The 27785-nt window shown below is 39.6% G+C and overlaps 1 protein-coding gene across 9 annotated transcripts in view; it reads right to left on the bottom strand.

The window, feature by feature from the left end:
* Window positions 1-27785, bottom strand: part of PRPF4B (pre-mRNA processing factor 4B) — a 178828-nt gene that overhangs the window by 9678 nt on the left and 141365 nt on the right. Inside the window, exons 12-18 of one of the 9 annotated variants that reach the window (XM_053714694.1) lie at window positions 18193-18307; window positions 11448-11599; window positions 10509-10595; window positions 9539-10301; window positions 8384-8430; window positions 7814-7886; window positions 7141-7232 (exon numbers count right to left, since the gene is read on the bottom strand). In XM_053714694.1, the coding sequence (XP_053570669.1) occupies window positions 10098-10301; window positions 10509-10595; window positions 11448-11599; window positions 18193-18307 (558 nt within the window). In that variant the 3' untranslated portion in view covers window positions 7141-7232; window positions 7814-7886; window positions 8384-8430; window positions 9539-10097. Of the gene's footprint in view, window positions 1-7140; window positions 10302-10508; window positions 10596-11447; window positions 11600-18192; window positions 18308-27785 lie in introns of all 9 variants that reach the window. The other 8 variants (XM_053714693.1, XM_053714688.1, XM_053714695.1 and 5 more) reach the window with 8 other exon arrangements.

Here is a 27785-nt window from a genome sequence, read left to right as displayed (position 1 = left end):
TTTACTAGTCTATCATGGCCATTTTTTTGTAGCTTACTTGTTAAAGTCAAGGTCAATTTCGATGAATTAGTGCCCGGTTTTTAATAATCCTATTAAAAACCAAGGGCACTTTAATTCATCAAAATTGACATTTCACTCGTTTTCTTCAAAAACGTACTAATCCTGGCAGCCGCTCCAGCACTTCCTCCGCCCGTCGCAAGCCCTCTTCAAGGGTCCAAAATGACGAATCCGGCTTCCTCCAATCACGGCATTGCATCAGGCCAAGATTCCCCCGGGGGGGAAGCCGTGATTGGAGGAAGCCGAATTAGTCATTTCTGACGTCTGCAAAGGCTTCCGACAGCCGTGGGAATCGCTGGAGCGGCTGCTAGAATGAAAAGGTAAGTTTTTGAAGAAAAAGAGTGAAATGTCAATTTTGATTAATTAAAGTGCCCTTGTTTTTAATAGGATTATTAAAAAACGGGCACTAATTCATCAAAATTCCTTCACTTTAAAGAAATCTGAGTTCATGAAAGTTCATGAAGAGAGTGGTTTCTGTTGCCAGAGAAAGACCAGAATAAGTCTATTTGCTGTCTTGAAAAACATAATTTATGCTTACCTGATAAATTTATTTCTCTTGTGGTGTATCCTGTCCACGGATCATCCATTACTTGTGGGATATTCTCCTTCCCAACAGGAAGCTGCAAGAGGGTCACCCACAGCAGAGCTGTCTATATAGCTCCTCCCCTAACTGCCACCTCCAGTCATTCGACCGAAGACAAGCAAGAGAAAGGAGAAACCATAGGGTGCAGTGGTGATTGTAGTTTAAAAATAAAATATACCTGCCTTAAAATGACAGGGCGGGCCGTGGACTGGATACACCACAAGAGAAATAAATTTATCAGGTAAGCATAAATTATGTTTTCTCTTGTAAGGTGTATCCAGTCCATGGATCATCTATTACTTGTGGGATACCAATACCAAAGCTAAAGTACACGGATGAAGGGAGGGATAAGGCAGGAACTGCCTGTAAAACCTTTCTCCCAAAAATAGCCTCCGAAGAAGCAAAAGTATCAAATTTATAAAACTTTGAAAAAGTATGAAGCGAAGACCAAGTCGCCGCATTGCAAATCTGTTGACCAGCAGTCTCATAAGCTAAGCGTATTATACTTCTTAGCCAAAACGAAAGAAGTTGCCGAAGCCCTTTGGCCTCTCCTCTGTCCAGAGTAGACAACAAACAAAGCAGATGTTTGACGAAAATCTTTAGTAGCTTGTAAATAAAACTTTAAAGCACGAACCACGTCAAGATTGTGTAATAGACGTTCCTTATTTGAAGAAGGATTAGGACACAATGACGGAACAACAATCTCCTGATTGATATTCTTATTAGATACCACCTTAGGTAAAAACCCAGGTTTGGTACGCAAAACTACCTTATCTGCATAGAAGATCAGATAACAGGAATCACACTGTAAGGCAGATAACTCGGAAACTCTACGAGTCGAGGAAATAGCTACCAAAAACAGAACTTTCCAAGATAAAAGCTTGATATCTATGGAATGAAGAGGTTCAAACGGAACCCCTTGGAGAACTTTAAGAACCAAATTTAAACTCCATGGCGGAGCAACTGGTTTAAACACAGGCTTGATTCTAACTAAAGCCTGACAAAACGCCTGAACGTCTGGAACACCCGCCAGACGCTTGTGTATAAGAATAGACAGAGCAGAAATCTGTCCCTTTAAGGAACTAGCTGACAATTCCTTTTCCAATCCTTCTTGGAGAAAAGATAATATCCTGGGAATCCTGTTTTTACTCCATGAGTAACCCTTGGATTCACACCAATAAAGATATTTACGCCATATCTTATGATAGATTTTCCTGATCACAGGCTTTCGTGCCTGAATTAAGGTATCAATGACTGACTCGGAGAAGCCACGCTTTGATAAAATCAAGCGTTCAATCTCCAGGCAGTCAGTCTCAGAGAAATTAGATTTGGATGGTTGAAAGGACCCTGAAGTAGAAGGTCCTGTCTCAGAGGCAGAGTCCATGGTGGAAGGGATGACATGTCCACCAGATCTGCATACCAAGTCCTGCGTGGCCACGCAGGTGCTATCAAAATCACTGATGCTCTCTCCTGCTTGATTTTGGTAATCAGACGAGGGAGCAGAGGAAACGGTGGAAACACATAAGCCAGGTTGAAGGACCAAGGCGCTGCTAGAGCATCTATCAGCGCTGCCTTGGGATCCCTGGACCTGGATACGTAACAAGGAAGTTTGGCGTTCTGGCGAGACGCCATGCGATCCAGTTCTGGTTCGCCCCAACGTTGAACCAATTGTGCAAACACCTCCGGATGGAGTTCCCACTCCCCCGGATGAAAAGTCTGTCGACTCCCAGTTCACACCTGGGATATGGATAGCTGATAGGTGGCAAGAGTGAATCTCTGCCCAACGAATTATCTTTGAAACTTCCAACATCGCTAGGGAACTCCTTGTTCCCCCTTGATGGTTGATGTAAGCCACAGTCGTGATGTTGTCCGACTGAAATCTGATGAACCTCATTGTCGCTAGCTGAGGCCAAGCTTGAAGAGCATTAAATATCGCTCTTAGTTCCAGAATGTTTATTGGGAGGAGGGTCTCCTCCTGAGTCCACGATCCCTGAGCCTTCAGGGAGTTCCAGACTGCCCCCCAGCCTAGAAGGCTGGCATCTGTCGTTACTATTGTCCAATCTGGCCTGCGAAAGGTCATACCTTTGGACAGATGGACCCGAGATAGCCACCAGAGAAGAGAATCCCTGGTCTCTTGATCCAGATTTAGTAGAGGAGACAAATCTGTGTAATTCCCATTCCACTGACTGAGCATGTAGAGTTGCAGCGGTCTGAGATGTAGGCGGGCAAACGGCACTATGTCCATTGCCGCTACCATTAAGCCGATTACTTCCATACACTGAGCCACCGAAGGGCGAGAAGTAGAATAAAGAACACGGCAAGAATTTAGAAGTTTTGATAACCTGGTCTCTGTCAGGTAAATCCTCATTTCTACAGAATCTATCAGAGTTCCCAGAAAGGAAACTCTTGTGAGAGGGGATAGAGAACTCTTCTCTTCGTTCACTTTCCACCCGTGCGACCTCAGAAATGCCAGAACTATGTCCGTATGAGACTTGGCAATTTGGAAATTTGACGCCTGTATCAGAATGTCGTCTAAATAAGGGGCCACTGCTATGCCCCGCGGCCTTAGGACCGCCAGAAGTGACCCCAGAACCTTCATAAAGATTCTTGGAGCTGTAGCTAACCCAAAGGGAAGAGCTACAAACTGGTAATGCCTGTCCAGGAAGGCAAACCTGAGAAACCGATGATCCTTGTGTATCGAAATATGAAGATAAGCATCCTTTAAATCCACTGTAGTCATGTATTGACCCTCCTGGATCATAGGTAGGATGGTACGAATGGTCTCCATCTTGAATGATGGGACCCTGAGAAATTTGTTTAGGATCTTGAGATCTAAGATTGGTCTGAAGGTTCCCTCTTTTTTGGGAACCACAAACAGATTTGAAGCCTTGTCCCTGTTCCTCCTTTGGAACTGGGTGGATCACTCCCATAACTAGGAGGTCTCCTATTGTAAGAATGCCTCTCTTTTTATCTGGTTTGCAGATAACTGTGAAAGGTGAAATCTCCCTTTTGGAGAGGAAGCTTTGAAGTCCAGAAGATATCCTTGGGATACAATTTCCAATGCCCAGGGATCCTGGACATCTCTTGCCCAAGCCTGGGTGAAGAGAGAAAGTCTGCCCCCTACTAGATCCGTTATCGGATCGGGGGCCAATCCTTCATGCTGTCTTAGAGGCAGCAGCAGGCTTTTTGGCCTGCTTACCTTTGTTCCAAGCCTGGTTAGGTCTCCAGACCGACTTGGACTGGGCAAAAGTTCCCTCTTGTTTTGTATTAGAGGAAGTTGATGCCGCGCTCGTCTTAAAATTTCGAAAGGCACGAAAATTAGTCTGTTTGGCCCTTGATTTATTAGACCTGTCCTGAGGGAGGGCATGACCTTTTCCTCCCGTGATATCAGAAATGATCTCCTTCAAACCAGGCCCGAATAGAGTCTGCCCCTTGAAGGGAATATTAAGAAGCTTAGACTTTGAAGTAACGTCAGCTGACCATGATTTAAGCCATAGCGCCCTACGTGCCTGAATAGCAAAACCAGAATTCTTAGCAATGAATTGGCTAGCTTAAGTGCTCTAAGCTTGTCAAGTATATCGTCCAATGGGGTCTCTACCTGTAAAGCCTCTTCCAGAGACTCAAACCAGAAGGCCGCCGCAGCAGTGACTGGGGCAATGCATGCAAGAGGCTGTAGAATAAAACCTTGTTGAATAAACATTTTCTTAAGGTAACCCTGTAACTTTTTATCCATTGGATCTAAGAAAGCACAACTGTCCTCGATGGGATAGTAGTACGCTTAGCTAGGGTAGAAACTGCTCCCTCCACCTTAGGGACCGTTTGCCATAAGTCCCGTGTGGCGGCATCTATTGGAAACAATTTCTTAAAAATAGGAGGGGGAGAGAACTGTACAACTGGTCTATCCCATTCCTTAGTAATAATTTCTGAAAACCTTTTAGGTATTGGAAAAACATCAGTGAAAACAGGCACTGCATAGTATTTATCCAATCTGCACCATTTCTCTGGCACTGTAATGGTGTCGCAGTCATTCAGAATAGCTAAAACCTCCCTGAGTAACACGCGAAGGTGTTCAAGCTTAGATTTAAATGTTGCCATATCAGAATCAGGTTGAATCATCTTCCCTGAGTCAGACACATCACCCACAGAAAGAAGCTCTCCTTCCTCAGCTTCTGCATATTGTGAGGGGGTATCAGGCATAGCTATTAAAGCGTCAGAGTGCTCTGTATTTCTTCTAACCCCAGAGCTGTCTCGCTTTCCTCGTAACCCAGGTAGTCTGGATAACACCGCTGACAGTGTATTATCCATGACTGCCACCATGTCTTGTAAAGTAAACGCCATGGGCGCGCTAGATGTACTTGGCGCCTCTTGAGCGTGAGTCCCTTGAGCGGGAGTCAAAGGCTCTGACACGTGGGGCGAGTTAGTTGGCATAACTTCCCCCTTGTCAGATTTCTCTGGTGATAAACCTTTTAAAGACAGAATATGGTCTTTATAACTTAAAGTGAAATCAGTACATTTGGTACACATTCTAAGAGGGGGTTCCACCATGGCTTCTAAACATAATGAACAAGGAGTTTCCTCTATGTCAGACATGTTTAAACAGACTAGCAATGAGACCAGCAAGCTTGGAAAACACTTTACAGAAAGTTAACAAGCAAAAAATAAAAACGGTACTGTGCCTTTAAGAAAAATAAAAAAGGTCAGAATTTGAAAAACAGTGAAAAAAAGCAGTAAATCAAACGAAATTTTTACAGTGTGTATAATAGGCTAACAGAGCATTGCACCCACTTGCAAATGGATGATTAACCCCTTAGTTTCAAAAACGGATCAAAAAAAAGAAATAGACGTTTTTTAACAGTCACAACAAACTGCCACAGCTCTGCTGTGGCCCTACCTTGCCATACAAATGACTTTGGAAAGCACCAAAACCCTTCAGAGAGGTCCTAAGCATTCAGGGAACTATTTCAAGGAAACTGGATGTCTCAGTCTGCAAAAGCTAATGCGCATTTAGGCGTGAAATTAGGCCCCTCCCACTCCTGTCTACACAGTGAGAGGCCTAACAAAACTATCCCTAGGCACATTTTAGCCCGCCATGTGGAAAAACTGGGCCCCAATAAAGTTTTATCACCAAACAGCATATAAAAAACGTTTAAGCACTCCCAGCAAACGTCTTATATTTCAGTAATTTGAAAAAATAATAAGAGTGTTACCTCTAATAGTAAGCATGATACTAGTCGTTATTAAATCACTGTAATCAGGCTTACCTTAAATAAATCCGGTATCAACAGCATTTTCTAGCATATACATTTCTCTAGAAAAATTTAGACTGCACATACCTCATAGCAGGATACCCTGCACGCCATTCCCCAAGCTGAAGTTACCTCTCTCTTCAGTTATGTGTGAGAACAGCAATGGATCTTAGTTACAACCTGCTGAGATCATCAGAGACCACAGGCAGACTCTTCTTCTATTTTCTGCCTGAGACCAAAATAGTACAACTCCGGTACCATTTAAAAATAAACTTTTGAATTGAAGAAAAACAACTAAAAATTACACCACATCTCTCTAACTGCTTCCATGCTTGTCGAGAGCTGCAAGAGAATGACTGGGGGTGGCAGTTAGCAGCTATATAGACAGCTCTGCTGTGGGTGATCCTCTTGCAGCTTCCTGTTGGGAAGGAGAATATCCCACAAGTAATGGATGATCCGTGGACTGGATACACCTTACAAGAGAAATATTTTTACCCCAGATAGACAAGGATATGCAGGATTCAACCAAATAAGAGCATTGATTATAGATAAATGTTGCCATTGCAAAATCAGTGATTATTTTAAACACCTAATGGGATTTATATAATTTATAAGCTTGCATCAAAGCACATGTGTGAGAGCGTTTTCTTTTTAGATTACATAAAAGTAAAAAAGCATACTCACTATCATCCTTGCGAGTATGAAACTAAATTAAGCAGTTTATATCCACTTTTACTATTTGTCCTTAATGTATCAGTTACAAGTAAGCCTATCTGAAGTATAGAGTTTCTTCCGTGTTATAATAATTACAGAGCTCTTTATGTGACAAGTCAATATATACATTTGGCAATTTCTTGTGGTTTATACTTTTTCACCTTAGGTAAATTGAGAATCCAAGATAATGTTTTTTCATTGAAGGTCTGTACACAAAATATTATTAAAAAAACCTTTTACCATGTTGCGATTTCATTGATATTTATATAAAGCATTACAAAACCGATTTCACTGTTACAAAGCAGTTAGGCCAAAAAAAAAAAAACCTTGTACAACAGTCTTGGTTTTGCTACTGAATATACAATACATAAAAATAATTTTTTTAAAGTGTTGATATAAAAAAAAAAAATCACATTTTGATAGTTCTAGGTTATCTCTTTGAGAAAAAAATAAATAGCTTCATGAAGCCTTAATAAAGTTTCAATAATGCATAAAATGAAATGACACAAATACAAAAAAGCTTCCTTATCTAATGCTCACAGTCATATTACTCAAGCTGCACATTCATAATCTCTCTCATTTAATATAAACGTTGGTATGTCTTCTTCATGTCTTCATTCTTCAAACTGCATCTAAAACACAAAGAAACAGGTAAACCAGCAACATGATCTTTTTAGCACACTATTTGAAGCATTATGCTGACTTCTGTCCCTGGTCTATGTCTATGGTTACCATTGGCTTAGATGTATGTGGTACATTGCTAACATGAATAAATCTCAAAAAAATTTTTACCTACAGACTTCCGACTTAGGTATCAATTTCACAAATAAATGCAAATGTCTGCTGAATTCATAAGATCAATTTAAAGCTCTCAATAGGGAAAAAGAACAAACAGTAACACCTGCCTTTTAAAGTGATTATGCTTTAATATGAATTGACAATGTTCATTAAGTGGAACTGCATGCTGGTCTGTTTTTTCTGGGTAGTTCACTAATAAGCCAAGTAAATAATAATAAAAACGCCAATGGAAACCCACAGCAATTAGCTCACACACAGATAGAAAAAATATAAATTAGAAAAAGTGTTTTGTTATTAATAGTGTGACTTGAAGCAGAAAATATATAAGGTTTTTTTTTTCACAACCGCTGTGGGTAAATCCATTTCATTTTTAATTTGTGCTAAATGCTTATCTACACATGCTGTCAAGAATGACCTTTTAAGGAAGGTGAAGATGGTGTCTCAGCAAACCAGACGTTGGGAGGCATGTGTCTTGCTTTCCTTTTTTTCTTTCAGCACCATCAAGACGAAAAGTAAGAAAACAGCACAAACATTAGTCAACGCCAAATCCATCAAAATAATCACACTACTCTGAATAATAGGCTCTTGTATTGTACGTTTTTTATTGGGTATCTAGTATTTCAAATCACTATGCATGAATCTTAACTATTGTTATATGGTATGTTATTACTAAATATGAACTTTCTATAGAAAGTTAAAGTGGACTTTCAACCATTCGTAGGATACCCAGACAGCAATTCTGAGAAGCAATAAAAACAATCTCTCTTACAAATTGCTACAGATTCTTTGTTCACAAAAGACTTTATTATCTAATGATGCATATTGAAAACAGACAGATATCTGCATGATTCAACCTACATGCAGAAGAACAATCTTCACTTTACAATAAGTGAGAGTCAACTTTTTATGCAAAATAACATTTTAAAGACATTTTTAAAGTATAGCTTCATTTACAAAAGAAATAAAAAGGTAAAGAAGCAATTACCGCTTTTAAAAAGCAGCTGCTTTTGTTCAAGAGTGGAGAGTGTAAGCCTGTATTGAAAGACAATATGATCACAAGTAATGAAAACAATGAACAAATTAAACACCAGCATCTCCAGTCAGTACCAAATAGAATTCCATTTAATAACTGTTATTTATGCAAGGATGGTTTCTCTGGTATTGACTGCAGTTACACACAGACACATTTCAATACATAAAGATTTATTATTATTTTTTATTAAAAAAAAAGAAGCAAATTTATCAACAAAGTTATAAACAAGATGTTTCTCCCCACATTCATTTTAAATGTAACATTTTTTTTGGAAAGTACAGGATTTCTATTTTACAGATGACTATTTTCAATATGAAGCAAGATTTAAAATTAAAAAAAAAAATATTAAGAAACAGTACACTGAAGGCGCTCTCCTTCCATCCAAGTGCGCATATACTCCATATTAAAGGAATGGAGCAAAAGTGTGGACTGAAACGTTCACAGATATTGTCTAAATTAAAATATAACAACAAAAAAGCACAGTAGTTCACATGTGAAACATGCAGGGAAATTATGCTGGCAAATTAAAAAGGGACATTCTAGGGGAAATAAAATGCACATCAGCACATTTCAGTTTCAATTTGAAGCATTTCTGGATAAATCTTCTATTAAGCAAAAATGAAAAAATAACACAAAAAAAAAAAAAAAAAAAAAAGAAAAAGCTATAGTTGTTGTCGTGATAGCTTTTGCTGTGCATCTGACCTCCAGAGCGTATGGCCATAAGCTGTGTGCAATCACTATAACACTTTGCACATGGTCAGTGTCTACAGAAGGTGGAGCATATTTAAATGGTTCCAATGCACAACGTGTTTCAAGCAGACTGAGGAAGTGCAGACCATACAGGCACAGATGACCAATGGCTATACAAGTCTGCAAGTATCATGCAAAGTAAAACCTAATCCCTACAACAGATAGTAGTGTTTTCTGTAAGTATTTTTACTTAATAGAATACAAATGCAAAAAGGCTTTTAATCAAATTTTACTAATGTGCATTTCAGTTTTCCTAGAATGTGTCTTTAGCTACCATATTTAATTTGTTGACAAAATATATATTTCTATATACATAAATATCTTAAAATACCAATGATGTTGATGGTTTAAGCTTACCTTCAGTGTACTGAAAGTTGTACACAACCTGCTTTAAAAGAGGAGACCATCCCTGCAGGCAGGCTCAAGAAGGAATAGATCCCCCTTCGGCACTGACTAGACCAAGGGTATGCTGCTGAGGCCTGCGCACACAACCTAGGAAAATGTGAATATAAACAGCATTTATGCTGGTCAAGTTTTTTCTCAAAGACGAAAAAAATATATCTATATTTATACAAATCATGCCTGCTAAAAATAAAATATCAACATCCAAGCACTAAACTGCAACTTTTTCCCCCAAACATAATTTTCAAAGCAAAAAAACAGATCTAGAACTGTATTTTTTCCTGGTTTGTCAAATTAAAATCATTTATACTGTGAAAAAGTTGTACAAGTAACAGATATGCCCAGACATTTTTTTTTTCTTCAAAAGGAAAAAAAATAATCTTAGGTGTTAATTCAAACATATCATGCTTCCTCAACTTTGCAAGGAAATATTTATGTGATTATATACATTAACAATCTGCTGTGAAAAGGTCTTCAGTCCTGGTGTGCGATTTATGCAAACCATTTGCTTGATTCATATCTTTTCCTGGATAAATGGGTGCTGGAGAGCTTGATTGATGCTTATCCGTTTAGCTGGATCTAACATGAGAATCTGATCCAACAAGTCTTTGAGTTGGTGTACTTTTTTACGTTGCTCTTCTGGAAGTCTCTGGCATCCAATTAAATCCGCTAAAAGATCCTTTGTTGGGTTGATCGTGCTCATCACAGTAACTTTTTCCTATAAGGGGAGAACAAAAAGCAACCAATAACATGTTAATATTTCATCAATATAAAAGTGCATAAAAGCAGTGTTCAAGGATCATACAGTAAACAGATATGGATGTTTTTGTTGGTTCATATATTCTTCGGGATTCTAAACTCATCTTATGTAATATTACACAAAATATACAAGCAACAAAACAACCAGAGAATGGAACAGACTTACCCGTTCTGTTACTTTATCCACTTCAATGTACATGAAGTTTAAATTAGAATCAAAGTGTTGATCCTTAAAAACTCCTTTCCGAATCATCTGTAAAAATAATAAATAATTAGTGTTGCAAAGCATCAAATACCTTTGTAAAGCTTCAAATGTTAAATATATATATATATATATATATATATATATATATATATATATATTTTAATAAAATATATATTTATAGTGAAGCTCTAAGTGGACATGTACCAATATTATTGTGGATTAACAAGGGTTTTAGTCTGGAAACAGTAAAGCACTAAACCTACAGAAAACGTATTGCTGATCAGCAGCTGGATATACTTGAATATTATAACCAAGTTAATCCATAGCATATAGGAGTTAACTAAACACTTTTCTTTTACCTGGCTTTAAAAGCAGCAATACTGGAAGAACAAGTAACCCTACATAGTCATTCTTTGACAGGTAAAAAGAAAAGCACATAGAAGAGGGAGAACACTTATTTTGTACATCTTGAGAAATTATTGCCATATAATTTCTATGACAACAAAAAAGTGGCTATAGTCCAGTTTAGTGGGACTAGATAAAAGTCAGTTTCTTCATAAGCCAAGTGAAAAATATATTCAGATATATTAAGAATAAGTTTTATATACTTTTGTCCACCATAGTAGCCCATAAAAGATCTTTTAGGAGCCAAGTAATTTAGTCTTACAGAGAAATCAAATATATTTTTCCAAATGCATTCAAAGTAGTACAACCTTAGAAGCTCAGACTTTCTAGCTGCAAGTATTTTTCCACCTCTGTATTAAGCAAATGCTTCATAGTGAAGTAGAATTGTACATCATGTTTATAACTGTGACAAAAATACATCACATAATTTTAACAATGCATTGTTGTTGTAAGTTAAAATATACACAAGGAGGACATGCAAATACAAAAACATACCTTATTTGGCATTTTTCCTTTTAAATCCATGGCTAGTTTTATCATGTGATTATTAGTTTTGCCGGCAAACAAAATCTTTCCAGTATAAAGTTCATATAAGGTGCAACCCACTGACCACATGTCTATTCCATAATCATAGATTTTTCCAATAACTGTTACAAAACAAAGACAAAATTAGAAGGGCTAAAAAAGATAAAACCCAAAACATTCAACAAAAGATAAATAATTGTCAAGATAATGGAAAATACATTTAACTTCACAATTTTTTTTATTTTGCTACCTTACATCTTATCCACCCTTTATTGATATCACAACATTGGGAGTTAATCCTTGCAGTGCGGTGGGATGCTATAACATGCCAAACTGCCATTAAAAACATAATTTATGCTTACCTGATAAATTCCTTTCTTCTGTAGTGTGATCAGTCCACGGGTCATCATTACTTCTGGGATATTACTCCTCCCCAACAGGAAGTGCAAGAGGATTCACCCAGCAGAGCTGCATATAGCTCCTCCCCTCTACGTCACTCCCAGTCATTTGACCAAGGACCAACGAGAAAGGAAAAGCCAAGGGTGAAGTGGTGACTTGAGTATAAATTAAAAAATATTTACCTGCCTTAAAAACAGGGCGGGCCGTGGACTGATCACACTACAGAAGAAAGGAAAGCATAAATTATGTTTTCTTCTGTTAAGTGTGATCAGTCCACGGGTCATCATTACTTCTGGGATACCAATACCAAAGCAAAAGTACACGGATGACGGGAGGGATAGGCAGGCTCTTTATACAGAAGGAACCACTGCCTGAAGAACCTTTCTCCCAAAAATAGCCTCCGATGAAGCAAAAGTGTCAAATTTGTAAAATTTGGAAAAAGTATGAAGCGAAGACCAAGTTGCAGCCTTGCAAATCTGTTCAACAGAGGCCTCATTCTTGAAGGCCCAAGTGGAAGCCACAGCTCTAGTAGAATGAGCTGTAATTCTTTCAGGAGGCTGCTGTCCAGCAGTCTCATAAGCTAAACGAATTATGCTACGAAGCCAAAAAGAAAGAGAGGTAGCGGAAGCTTTTTGACCTCCAGGTTGTGCAGTAGACGTTCCTTCTTTGAAGAAGGATTTGGGCATAAAGAAGGAACAACAATCTCTTGATTGATATTCCTGTTAGTAACTACCTTAGGTAAGAACCCAGGTTTAGTACGCAGGACTACCTTATCCGAATGAAAAATCAAATAAGGAGAATCACAATGTAAGGCTGATAATTCAGAGACTCTTCGAGCCGAGGAAATAGCCATTAAAAATAGAACTTTCCAAGATAACTTTATATCAATGGAATGAAGGGGTTCAAACGGAACGCCCTGTAAAACATTAAGAACAAGGTTTAAACTCCATGGTGGAGCAACAGTTTTAAACACAGGCTTAATCCTGGTCAAAGCCTGACAAAAAGCCTGGACGTCAGGAACTTCTGACAGACGTTTGTGTAACAGAATGGACAGAGCTGAGATCTGTCCCTTTAATGAACTAGCAGATAAACCCTTTTCTAAACCTTCTTGTAGAAAAGACAATATCCTAGGAATCCTAACCTTACTCCAAGAGTAACCTTTGGATTCACACCAATATAGGTATTTACGCCATATCTTATGGTAAATCTTTCTGGTAACAGGTTTCCTAGCCTGTATTAAGGTATCAATAACTGACTCAGAAAACCCACGTCTTGATAAAATCAAGCGTTCAATTTCCAAGCAGTCAGCTTCAGAGAAGTTAGATTTTGATGTTTGAAGGGACCCTGTATCAGAAGGTCCTGTTTCAGAGGTAGAGACCAAGGTGGACAGGATGACATGTCCACCAGGTCTGCATACCAAGTCCTGCGTGGCCACGCAGGTGCTATTAGAATCACTGATGCTCTCTCTTGTTTGATTCTGGCAATCAATCGAGGAAGCAACGGGAAGGGTGGAAACACGTAAGCCATCCTGAAGTCCCAAGGTGCTGTCAGAGCATCTATCAGGACTGCTCCTGGATCCCTGGATCTGGACCCGTAACGAGGAAGCTTGGCGTTCTGTCGAGACGCCATGAGATCTATCTCTGGTTTGCCCCAACGTCGCAGTATTTGGGCAAAGACCTCCGGATGAAGTTCCCACTCCCCCGGATGAAAAGTCTGACGACTTAAGAAATCCGCCTCCCAGTTCTCCAATCCCGGGATGTGGATTGCTGACAGGTGGCAAGAGTGAGACTCTGCCCAGAGAATTATCTTTGATACTTCCATCATAGCTAGGGAGCTTCTTGTCCCTCCCTGATGGTTGATGTAAGCTACAGTCGTGATGTTGTCCGACTGAAACCTGATGAACCCCCGAGTTGTCAACTGGGGCCAAGCCAGGAGGGCATTGAGAACTGCTCTCAATTCCAGAATGTTTATTGGCAGGAGACTCTCCTCCTGACTCCATTGTCCCTGAGCCTTCAGAGAATTCCAGACGGCACCCCAACCTAGAAGGCTGGCGTCTGTTGTTACAATTGTCCAGTCTGGTCTGCTGAATGGCATCCCCCTGGACAGATGTGGCCGAGAAAGCCACCATAGAAGAGAATTTCTGGTCTCTTGATCCAGATTCAGAGAAGGGGATAAGTCTGAGTAATCCCCATTCCACTGACTTAGCATGCACAGTTGCAGTGGTCTGAGGTGTAAGCGTGCAAAGGGTACTATGTCCATTGCCGCTACCATTAAGCCGATTACCTCCATGCATTGAGCCACTGACGGGTGTTGAATGGAATGTAGGGTGCGGCAAGCACTTTGAAGTCTTGTTAGCCTGTCCTCTGTCAGGTAAATCTTCCAGGAAGGGAACTCTTGTGAGTGGAACGAGTGAACTTTTCTTTTCGTTCACCTTCCATCCATGTGACCTTAGAAATGCCAGCACTAACTCTGTATGAGACTTGGCAGTTTGAAAGCTTGAAGCTTGTATCAGAATGTCGTCTAGGTATGGAGCTACCGAGATTCCCCGCGGTCTTAGTACCGCCAGAAGAGCACCCAGAACCTTTGTGAAGATTCTTGGAGCTGTAGCCAATCCGAATGGAAGAGCCACAAACTGGTAATGCCTGTCTAGGAAGGCAAACCTTAGGTACCGATAATGATCTTTGTGAATCGGTATGTGAAGGTAAGCATCTTTTAAACCTACAGTGGTCATGTACTGACCCCTCTTGGATCATAGGTAAAATTGTCCGAATAGTCTCCATCTTGAACGATGGAACTCTTAGGAATTTGTTTAGGATCTTTAAGTCCAGGATTGGTCTGAAAGTTCCCTCTTTTTTGGGAACCACAAACAGATTTGAGTAAAACCCCTGTCCCTGTTCCGATCGTGGAACTGGATGGATTACTCCCATTAACAAGAGCTCTTGTACGCAGCGTAGAAACGCCTCTCTCTTTGTCTGGATTGTTGACAATCTTGACAGATGAAATCTCTCTCTTGGAGGAGAGTATTTGAAGTCCAGAAGGTATCCCTGAGATATTATCTCTAGCGCCCAGGGATCCTGGACATCTCTTGCCCAAGCCTGGGCGAAGAGAGAAAGTCTGCCCCCCACTAGATCCGATCCCGGATCGGGGGCCCTCAATTCATGCTGTTTTAGGGGCAGCAGCAGGTTTCCTGGCCTGCTTGCCCTTGTTCCAGGACTGGTTAGGTTTCCAGCCTTGTCTGTAGCGAGCAACAGCTCCTTCCTGTTTTGGTGCAGAGGAAGTTGATGCTGCTCCTGCTTTGAAATTACGAAAGGAACGAAAATTAGACTGTCTAGCCTTAACTTTGGCTTTGTCCTGAGGCAGGGCATGGCCTTTACCTCCTGTAATGTCAGCGATAATCTCTTTCAACCCGGGCCCGAATAAGGTCTGCCCTTTGAAAGGTATATTAAGCAATTTAGACTTAGAAGTAACATCAGCTGACCAGGATTTTAGCCACAGCGCCCTGCGTGCCTGAATGGCGAATCCTGAATTCTTCGCCGTAAGTTTAGTAAGATGTACTACGGCCTCCGAAATGAATGAATTAGCTAGTTTAAGGACTCTAAGCCTGTCCGTAATGTCGTCCAGAGTAGCTGAACCAATGTTCTCTTCCAGAGACTCAATCCAGAATGCCGCTGCAGCCGTGATCGGCGCAATGCATGCAAGGGGTTGCAATATAAAACCTTGTTGAACAAATATTTTCTTAAGGTAACCCTCTAACTTTTTATCCATTGGATCTGAAAAAGCACAGCTATCCTCCACCGGGATAGTGGTACGCTTAGCTAAGGTAGAAACTGCTCCCTCCACCTTAGGGACCGTTTGCCATAAGTCCCTTGTGGTGGCGTCTATTGGAAACATTTTTCTAAATATCGGAGGGGGTGAGAACGGCACACCGGGTCTATCCCACTCCTTAGTAACAATTTCAGTAAGTCTCTTAGGTATAGGAAAAACCTCAGTACTCGTCGGTACCGCAAAATATTTATCCAACCTACACATTTTCTCTGGTATTGCAACTGTGTTACAATCATTCAGAGCCGCTAACACCTCCCCTAGTAATACACGGAGGTTTTCCAGTTTAAATTTAAAATTTGAAATATCTGAATACAGTCTGTTTGGATCAGAACCGTCACCCACAGAATGAAGTTCTCTGTCCTCATGTTCTGCCACCTGTGACGCAGTGTCTGACATGGCCCTAATATTATCAGCGCACTCTGTTCTCACCCCAGAGTGATCACGCTTACCTCTTAGTTCTGGTAATTTAGCCAAAACCTCAGTCATAACAGTAGCCATATCCTGTAATGTGATTTGTAATGGCCGCCCAGATGTACTCGGCGCTACAATATCACGCACCTCCCTCTGAGCGGGAGATGTAGGTACTGACACGTGAGGCGAGTTAGTCGACATAACTCTCCCCTCGTTGTTTGGTGAAATTTGTTCAATTTGTACAGATTGACTTTTATTTAAAGTAGCATCAATACAGTTAGTACATAAATTTCTATTTGGCATTGCAACAAATGACACAGGTATCATCCTCTGAATCAGACATGTTTAACACACTAGCAAATAAACTTGCAACTTGGAAATACAATTCAATTAGAATAATATTAAAACGTACTGTGCCTTTAAGAAGCACAGAAGATCTATGACAGTTGAAAATTAATAAATTGAAACAGTTATAGCCTCAATCCTTGTAAACAACACAACTTTAGCAAAGGTTTAATCCCATTAGCAAAGATAACAAATTCTGAAAGCAGGAAAAAATTACAGAATAAACGTTTTTTATCTCAGTCAAACTACAATTTTCACAGCTCTGCTGAGAGAAATTACCTCCCTCAAAATAAGTTTTGAAGACCCCTGAGCTCTGTAGAGATGAACCGGATCATGCAGGGAATACAATGAGTTGCTGACTGAAATATTTGATGCGTAGTAAAAGCGCCAAAAAACGGCCCCTCCCCCTCACACACAGCAGTGAGGGAGAACAGAAACTGTCAGAAAACAGATTAAGCAACTGCCAAGTGGAAAAATAGTGCCCAAACATTTATTCACTCAGTACCTCAGTAAATGAAAACGATTTTACATTCCAGCAAAAACGTTAAACATAATCTCTAGTTATTAAACAGCTTTATGTATTTCTTACAGTGTAATTCTAGTGAAGTACCATTCCCCAGAATACTGAAGTGTAAAGTATACATACATGACATTATATCGGTATGGCAGGATTTTCTCATCAATTCCATTATCAGAAAATAAAAACTGCTACATACCTCTATGCAGATTCATCTGCCCGCTGTCCCCTGATCTGAAGTTTACCTCTCCTCAGATGGCCGAGAAACAGCAATATGATCTTAACTACTCCGGCTAAAATCATAACAAAAACTCTGGTAGATTCTTCTTCAAACTCTGCCAGAGAGATAATAACACACTCCGGTGCTATTTTAAAATAACAAACTCTTGATTGAAGACAAAAACTAAATATAATCACCATAGTCCTCTCACACATCCTATCTAGTCGTTGGGTGCAAGAGAATGACTGGGAGTGACGTAGAGGGGAGGAGCTATATGCAGCTCTGCTGGGTGAATCCTCTTGCACTTCCTGTTGGGGAGGAGTAATATCCCAGAAGTAATGATGACCCATGGACTGATCACACTTAACAGAAGAAAGAGATATTTTATCACTAATCTAGGGCTCCAAGGGACAGTAAACCCCTTTTAATTACAAGACATTCTGTTACGTTGCTATAGAATAACATGTCAGCCAAGACCTAAATTTTTTAAAACAAACAATTTTTTAGTGCAATTATTTTTTTAATAGCCAAACTGCACCCACAATATGCCTTATTTAGGGGAGTATATCTGGGGCTTTAGGCCACAAACAACAAGGTCAGCCACTGTCATAACATTAGTATAAAGTACAATGTTTTGCAGTTATCTACTAAAGCCAATGAAACACTGCTGTAACAGGGTTAGCCTTGAGAAAACAGCAGGGCGCATTTCAAGTTCTGAGAATTAGAAATTGCTCAATTTTCAGTGCTAAATCAGATGAAAAAGGGGGCAAAATTTCATTATACATTTTATATAAAAATCTCAAGGTGTTTACTTTGCCTTTCACAGCCCACATAAATGATAAACCTGCTTATGTAATCATACTTGCTCTTCAAAAGGATGTTTATTAAAGGAAAACATACGATATTAGAATGCACAAGGTGTCTAGGAGCATTTTATAATAAATATATATATATATATATATATATATATATATAAATAAAATATACATAAAACTTACTGATTTCAGGTGCTCGATAAAATCTACTGACAAGATAAGGTGTAATGTCATTATCAGCAACGTGTGATGCTGATCCAAAGTCACAAAGTTTCAGAATAGTTTTGGATTCATTCACCTAAGAAAAAATAAATTATATCAGAAGAGAAACTAAATTAAAAACATTACTGTGATTGCCTTGTATCTGAAGTTCGAACGATAAAACGTAGACATATTGGCAAAAGTAAAAGTATCCAGTGCAAAATCCACTGATACCAATGTCATCAGTAATTCAAACCTCTAAGTACATTTTATATATATATATATATATATATATATATATATATATATATATACACATACATACCAATTAGCAACAAGGAACCAGCACTCCATATAGTCCAACCGCCGGGGTGCACTTCTAAAAGTCTAAACACTCAAAAATAGCAGGGAAGGCACTCTCCGTTTACATCAACCTTTATTTTGGTGAACGTTTTCGGGGTCTCCCCGTCCTCAGACCACTTACATAACAATGTCAAAACATCTCCTTATAAACCAACTTAGCCCCACCGTGAGAAGCCGCCACCAGTCCCCCAGCGTCTGTGTAGCGCAACTGCGCATGCGCGCCCAGAAGTAGGGAGAGCCAACGGGGACACACTAAAAAAGCAAATAAAAAAATGTGTACAATTAAAAAACATAATTTATGTAAGAACTTACCTGATAAATTAATTTCTTTCATATTAGCAAGAGTCCATGAGCTAGTGACGTATGGGATATACATTCCTACCAGGAGGGGCAAAGTTTCCCAAACCTCAAAATGCCTATAAATACACCCCTCACCACACCCACAAATCAGTTTAACGAATAGCCAAGAAGTGGGGTGATAAGAAAAAAAGTGCGAAAGCATAAAAAATAAGGAATTGGAATAATTGTGCTTTATACAAAAAAATTATAACCACCACAAAAAGGGTGGGCCTCATGGACTCTTGCTAATATGAAAGAAATGAATTTATCAGGTAAGTTCTTACATAAATTATGTTTTCTTTCATGTAATTAGCAAGAGTCCATGAGCTAGTGACGTATGGGATAATGACTACCCAAGATGTGGATCTTTCCACGCAAGAGTCACTAGAGAGGGAGGGATAAAATAAAGATAGCCAATTCCGCTGAAAAATAATCCACACCCAAAATTAAGTTTAAATTATAAGCAGAAGATTCAAACTGAAACAGCTGCCTGAAGTACTTTTCTACCAAAAACAGCTTCAGAAGAAGAAAACACATCAAAATGGTAGAATTTAGTAAAAGTATGCAAAGAAGACCAAGTTGCTGCTTTGCAAATCTGGTCAACAGAAGCTTCATTCCTAAACGCCCAGGAAGTAGAAATTGACCTAGTAGAATGAGCTGTAATCCTTTGAGGCAGAGTTTTACCCGACTTGACATAAGCATGATGAATTAAAGATTTCAACCAAGATGCTAAGGAAATGGCAGAAGCCTTCTGACCTTTCCTAGAACCAGAAAAGATAACAAATAGACTAGAAGTTTTTCGGAAATTCTTAGTAGCTTCAACATAATATTTCAAAGCTCTAACCACATCCAAAGAATGCAATGATTTCTCCTTAGAATTCTTAGGATTAGGACATAATGAAGGAACCACAATTTCTCTACTAATGTTAGAATTCACAACCTTAGGTAAGAATTTAAAAGAAGTTCGCAACACCACCTTATCCTGATGAAAAATCAGAAAAGGAGACTCACAAGAAAGAGCAGATAATTCAGAAACTCTTCTGGCAGAAGAGATGGCCAAAAGGAACAAAACTTTCCAAGAAAGTAATTGATGTCCAATGAATGCATAGGTTCAAACGGAGGAGCTTGAACCAAATTCAAACTCCAAGGAGGAGAAATTGATTTAATAACAGGTTTTATACGAACCAAAGCTTGTACAAAACAATGAATATCAGGAAGATTAGCAATCTTTCTGTGAAAAAGAACAGAAAGAGCAGAGATTTGTCCTTTCAAGGAACTTGCAGACAAACCTTTATCCAAACCATCCTGAAGAAACTGTAAAATTATCGGAATTCTAAAAGAATGCCAGGAAAAATGATGAGAAAGACACCAAGAAATATAAGTCTTCCAGACTCTATAATATATCTCTCTAGATACAGATTTACGAGCCTGTAACATAGTATGAATCACAGAGTCAGAGAAACCTCTTTGACTAAGAATCAAGCGTTCAATCTCCATACCTTTAAAATTTAAGGATTTGAGATCCTGATGGAAAAAAGGACCTTGCGACAGAAGGTCTGGTCTTAACGGAAGAGTCCACGGTTGGCAAGAGGCCATCCGGACAAGATCCGCATACCAAAACCTGTGAGGCCATGCTGGAGCCACCAGCAGAACAAACGAGCATTCCTTCAGAATCTTGGAGATTACTCTTGGAAGAAGAACTAGAGGCGGAAAGATATAGGCAGGATGATACTTCCAAGGAAGTGACAATGCATCCACTGCTTCCGCTTGAGGATCCCTGGATCTGGACAGATACCTGGGAAGTTTCTTGTTTAGTTGAGAGGCCATCAGATCTATTTCTGGAAGACCCCACATTTGAACAATCTGAAGAAATACCTCTGGGTGAAGAGACCATTCGCCCGGATGTAACGTTTGGCGACTGAGATAATCCGCTTCCCAATTGTCTATACCTGGGATATGAACCGCAGAGATTAGACAGGAGCTGGATTCCGCCAAAACCAGAATTCAAGATACTTCTTTCATAGCCAGAGGACTGTGAGTCCCTCCTTGATGATTGATGTATGCCACAGTAGTGACATTGTCTGTCTGAAAACAAATGAACGATTCTCTCTTTAGAAGAGGCCATGACTGAAGAGCTCTGAAAATTGCACGGAGTTCCAAAATATTGATCGGTAATCTCACCTCCTGAGATTCCCAAACCCCTTGTGCTGTCAGAGACCCCCAAACAGCTCCCCAACCTGTCAGACTTGCATCTGTTGAAATTATAGTCCAGGTCGGAAGAACAAAAGAAGCCCCCTGAACTAAACGATGGTGATCCGTCCACCACGTCAGAGAGTGTCGTACAATCGGTTTTAAAGATATTAATTGAGATATCTTTGTGTAATCCCTGCACCACTGGTTCAGCATACAGAGCTGAAGAGGTCGCATGTGAAAACGAGCAAAGGGGATCGCGTCCGATGCAGCAGTCATAAGACCTAGAATTTCCATGCATAAGGCTACCGAAGGGAATGATTGAGACTGAAGGTTTCGACAAGCTGATATCAATTTTAGACGTCTCTTGTCTGTCAAAGATAGAGTCATGGACACTGAATCTATCTGGAAACCGAAAAAGGTTACCCTTGTCTGAGGAATCAATGAACTTTTTGGTAAATTGATCCTCCAACCATGATCTTGAAGAAACAACACAAGTCGATTCGTATGAGATTCTGCTAAATGTGAAGACTGAGCAAGTACCAAGATATCGTCCAAATAAGGAAATACCACAATACCCTGTTCTCTGATTACAGACAGAAGGGCACCGAGAACCTTTGTAAAAATTCTTGGAGCTGTTGCTAGGCCAAACGGCAGAGCCACAAACTGGTAATGCTTGTCTAGGAAAGAGAATCTCAGAAACTGATAGTGATCTGGATGAATCGGAATATGCAGATATGCATCCTGTAAATCTATTGTAGACATATAATGCCCTTGCTGAACAAAAGGCAGGATAGTCCTTACAGTTACCATTTTGAATGTTGGTATCCTTACATAACGATTCAATATTTTTAGATCCAGAACTGGTCTGAAGGAATTCTCCTTCTTTGGTACAATGAAGAGATTTGAATAAAACCCAGCCCCTGTTCCAGAACTGGAACTGGCATAATTACTCCAGCCAACTCTAGATTTGAAACACATTTCAGAAATGCTTGAGCCTTCGCTGGATTTACTGGGACACGGGAAAGAAAAAATCTCTTTGCAGGAGGCCTTATCTGTACCCTTCTGAAACAATGTTCTGAATCCAAAGATTGTGAACGGAATTGATCCAAATTTCCTTGAAAAAACGTAATCTGCCCCCTACCAGCTGAGCTGGAATGAGGGCCGCACCTTCATGTGGACTTAGGAGCTGGCTTTGATTTTCTAAAAGGCTTGGATTTATTCCAAACTGGAGATGGTTTCCAAACTGATACCGCTCCTGAGGATGAAGGATCAGGCTTTTGTTCCTTGTTGTGACGAAAGGAACGAAAACGATTATTAGTCCTAAATTTACCTTTAGATTTTTTATCCTGTGGTAAAAAAGTTCCTTTCCCTCCAGTAACAGTTGAGATAATAGAATCCAACTGAGAACCAAATAATTTATTACCCTGGAAAGAAAGGGAAAGCAGAGTAGACTTAGAAGACATATCAGCATTCCAAGTTTTAAGCCATAAAGCTCTTCTAGCTAAAATAGCTAGAGACATATACCTGACATCAACTCTAATGATATCAAAGATGGCATCACAAACAAAATTATTAGCATGTTGAAGAAGAATAATAATGTTATGAGAATTATGATCTGTTACTTGTTGCGCTAAAGCTTCTAACCAAAAAGTTGAAGCTGCAGCAACATCCGCTAAAGATATAGCTGGTCTAAGAAGATTACATAAACACAAGTAAGCTTTTCTTAGAAAGGATTCAATTTTCCTATCTAAAGGATCCTTAAAGGAAGTACCATCTGCCGTAGGAATAGTAGTACGCTTAGCAAGAGTAGAGACAGCCCCATCAACCTTAGGGATTTTGTCCCAAAACTCCAATCTGTCAGATGGCACAGGATATAATTGCTTAAAACGTTTAGGAGGAGTAAATAAATTACCCATATTATTCGATTCCCTGGAAATTACTTCAGAAATAGCACCAGGAACAGGAAAAACTTCTGGAATAACTACAGGAGATTTAAAAACCTTATCTAAACGTTTAGATTTAGTATCAAGAGGACCAGAATCCTCAATTTCTAATGCAATTAGGACTTCTTTAAGTAAAGAACGAATAAATTCCATTTTAAATAAATATGAAGATTTATCAGCATCAACCTCTGAGACAGAATCCTCTGAACCAGAAGAACTATTATCAGAATCAGAATGATGATGTTCATTTAAAAATTCATCTGAAAAATGAGAAGTTTTAAAAGTCTTTTTGTGTTTACTAGAAGGAGGAATAACAGACATAGCCTTCTTAATGGATTTAGAAACAAAATCTCTTATGTTATCAGGAACACTCTGAGTATTAGATGTTGATGGAACAGCAACAGGTAATGTAACTTTACTAAAGGAAATATTATCTGCATTAATAAGTTTGTCATGACATACAGTACAAACAACAGCTGGAGGAACAGCTACCAAAAGTTTACAGCAGATACACTTAGCTTTGGTAGCTCCAGCATCAGGCAGTGATTTTCCAGAAGTATCTTCTGACTCAGTTGCAACGTGGGACATCTTGCAATATGTAATAGAAAAAACAACATATAAAGCAAAATTGATCAAATTCCTTAAATGACAGTTTCAGGAATGGGAAAAAATGCCAGTGAACAAGCTTCTAGCAAACAGAAGCAATAAATAATGAGACTTAAATAAAGTGGAGACAAAAATGACGCCCATGTTTTTTTAGCGCCAAAAAAGCCGCCCACATTATTTGGCGCCTAAATGCTATTGGCGACAAAAATGACGCCACATCCGGAACGCCGACATTTTTTGGCGCGAAAAACGTCAAAAATGACGCAACTTCCGGCGACACGTATGACGCCGAAAACAGAAAAATTTTCGCGCCAAGAAAGTCCGCGCCAAGAATGACGCAATAAAATGAAGCATTTTCAGCCCCCGCGAGCCTAACAGCCCACAGGGAAAAGTCAAATTTTAAGGTAAGATAAAAATTGATATATTCAAATGCATTATCCCAAATATGAAACTGACTGTCTGAAATAAGGAAATGTTGAACATCCTGAGTCAAGGCAAATAAATGTTTGAATACATATATTTAGAACTTTATATAAAAGTGCCCAACCATAGCTTTAGAGTATCACAGAAAATAAGACTTACTTACCCCAGGACACTCATCTACATGTTGTAGAAAGCCAAACCAGTACTGAAACGAAAATCAGCAGAGGTAATGGTATATATATAAGAGTATATCGTCGATCTGAAAAGGGAGGTAAGAGATGAATCTCTACGACCGATAACAGAGAACCTATGAAATAGACCCCGTAGAAGGAGATCATTGAATTCAAATAGGCAATACTCTCCTCACATCCCTCTGACATTCACTGCACGCTGAGAGGAAAACCGGGCTCCAACTTGCTGCGGAGCGCATATCAACGTAGAATCTAGCACAAACTTACTTCACCACCTCCATAGGAGGCAAAGTTTGTAAAACTGATTTGTGGGTGTGGTGAGGGGTGTATTTATAGGCATTTTGAGGTTTGGGAAACTTTGCCCCTCCTGGTAGGAATATATATCCCATACGTCACTAGCTCATGGACTCTTGCTAATTACATGAAAGAAAGACAGCATTACATGCAGAGACCGTCATGGAGAAATGCATACCTAATATGAATACACACAATCACCCAATGTTAGTATTGGTGTTCAGCATTCATTCAAAGCATCTTGTTGGTGTTTAAGAATAGATCGTTGTTTTGTAGCATAAATGAAGGGGTTGATCTACAGTGAATATTATTAATAGCAGGGATGTTTATCATTTACAGATGCTTTGAATGAATGCTGAACACCAATACTAACATTGGGTGATTGTGTGTATTCATATTAGGTATGCATTTCTCCATGACTGTCTCTGCACGTAATGCTGTCTTTTTAATTGCACACATTTTTTGATTTGCTTTTTTTTAGTGTGCCCCCGTTGGCTCTCCCTACTTGCGGGCGCGTTGGCTCTCCCTACTTCCGGACTGATGGCGGCTTCTCACGGTGGGGGTAAGTTGGTTTATAAGGAGATGTTTTGACATTGTTATGTAAGTGGTCTGAGGACGGGGGAGACCCCGAAAACGTTCACCAAAAACATAATTTATGTAAGAACTTACCTGATAAATTCATTTCTTTCATATTAGCAAGAGTCCATGAGCTAGTGACGTATGGGATATACATTCCTACCAGGAGGGGCAAAGTTTCCCAAACCTCAAAATGCCTATAAATACACCCCTCACCACACCCACAATTCAGTTTAACGAATAGCCAAGAAGTGGGGTGATAAAAAAGTGCGAAAGCATATAAAATAAGGAATTGGAATAATTGTGCTTTATACAAAATCATAACCACCACAAAAAAAGGGCGGGCCTCATGGACTCTTGCTAATATGAAAGAAATGAATTTATCAGGTAAGTTCTTACATAAATTATGTTTTCTTTCATGTAATTAGCAAGAGTCCATGAGCTAGTGACGTATGGGATAATGACTACCCAAGATGTGGATCTTTCCACACAAGAGTCACTAGAGAGGGAGGGATAAAATAAAGACAGCCAATTCCTGCTGAAAATAATCCACACCCAAAATAAAGTTTAACGAAAAACATAAGCAGAAGATTCAAACTGAAACCGCTGCCTGAAGTACTTTTCTACCAAAAACTGCTTCAGAAGAAGAAAATACATCAAAATGGTAGAATTTAGTAAAAGTATGCAAAGAGGACCAAGTTGCTGCTTTGCAGATCTGGTCAACCGAAGCTTCATTCCTAAACGCCCAGGAAGTAGATACTGACCTAGTAGAATGAGCTGTAATTCTCTGAGGCGGAATTTTACCCGACTCAACATAGGCAAGATGAATTAAAGATTTCAACCAAGATGCCAAAGAAATGGCAGAAGCTTTCTGGCCTTTCCTAGAACCGGAAAAGATAACAAATAGACTAGAAGTCTTACGGAAAGATTTCGTAGCTTCAACATAATATTTCAAAGCTCTAACAACATCCAAAGAATGCAACGATTTCTCCTTAGAATTCTTAGGATTAGGACATAATGAAGGAACCACAATTTCTCTACTAATGTTGTTGGAATTCACAACTTTAGGTAAAAATTCAAAAGAAGTTCGCAACACCGCCTTATCCTGATGAAAAATCAGAAAAGGAGACTCACAAGAAAGAGCAGATAATTCAGAAACTCTTCTAGCAGAAGAGATGGCCAAAAGGAACAAAACTTTCCAAGAAAGTAATTTAATGTCCAATGAATGCATAGGTTCAAACGGAGGAGCTTGAAGAGCTCCCAGAACCAAATTCAAACTCCAAGGAGGAGAAATTGACTTAATGACAGGTTTTATACGAACCAAAGCTTGTACAAAACAATGAATATCAGGAAGAATAGCAATCTTTCTGTGAAAAAGAACAGAAAGAGCAGAGATTTGTCCTTTCAAAGAACTTGCGGACAAACCCTTATCTAAACCATCCTGAAGAAACTGTAAAATTCTCGGTATTCTAAAAGAATGCCAAGAAAAATGATGAGAAAGACACCAAGAAATATAAGTCTTCCAGACTCTATAATATATCTCTCGAGATACAGATTTACGAGCCTGTAACATAGTATTAATCACGGAGTCAGAGAAACCTCTTTGACCAAGAATCAAGCGTTCAATCTCCATACCTTTAAATTTAAGGATTTCAGATCCTGATGGAAAAAAGGACCTTGTGATAGAAGGTCTGGTCTTAACGGAAGAGTCCACGGTTGGCAAGAGGCCATCCGGACAAGATCCGCATACCAAAACCTGTGAGGCCATGCTGGAGCTACCAGCAGAACAAACGAGCATTTCTTCAGAATCTTGGAGATCACTCTTGGAAGAAGAACTAGAGGCGGAAAGATATAGGCAGGATGATACTTCCAAGGAAGTGATAATGCATCCACTGCCTCCGCCTGAGGATCCCGGGATCTGGACAGATACCTGGGAAGTTTCTTGTTTAGATGGGACGCCATCAGATCTATTTCTGGAAGTTCCCACATTTGAACAATCTGAAGAAATACCTCTGGGTGAAGAGACCATTCGCCCGGATGCAACATTTGGCGACTTAGATAATCCGCTTCCCAATTGTCTACACCTGGGATATGAACCGCAGAGATTAGACAGGAGCTGGATTCCGCCCAAACCAAAATTCGAGATACTTCTTTCATAGCCAGAGGACTGTGAGTCCCTCCTTGATGATTGATGTATGCCACAGTTGTGACATTGTCTGTCTGAAAACAAATGAACGATTCTCTCTTCAGAAGAGGCCAAAACTGAAGAGCTCTGAAAATTGCACGGAGTTCCAAGATATTGATAGGTAATCTCACCTCCTGAGATTCCCAAACTCCCTGTGCCGTCAGAGATCCCCACACAGCTCCCCAACCCGTGAGACTTGCAACTGTTGAAATTACAGTCCAGGTCGGAAGCACAAAAGAAGCCCCCTGAATTAAACGATGGTGATCTGTCCACCATGTTAGAGAGTGCCGAACAATCGGTTTTAAAGATATTGTTTGAGATATCTTCGTGTAATCCTTGCACCATTGCTTCAGCATACAGAGCTGAAGAGGTCGCATGTGAAAACGAGCAAAGGGGATCGCGTCCGATGCAGCAGTCATAAGACCTAGAATTTCCATGCATAAGGCTACCGAAGGGAATGAT

The sequence above is a fragment of the Bombina bombina genome, chromosome 5, assembly GCF_027579735.1.
Source record: "Bombina bombina isolate aBomBom1 chromosome 5, aBomBom1.pri, whole genome shotgun sequence".
Classification (NCBI taxonomy): Eukaryota; Metazoa; Chordata; class Amphibia; order Anura; family Bombinatoridae; genus Bombina; species Bombina bombina.
Note: the sequence above shows the minus strand (reverse complement) of the source record. Positions and strands in the feature narration are given on the sequence as shown.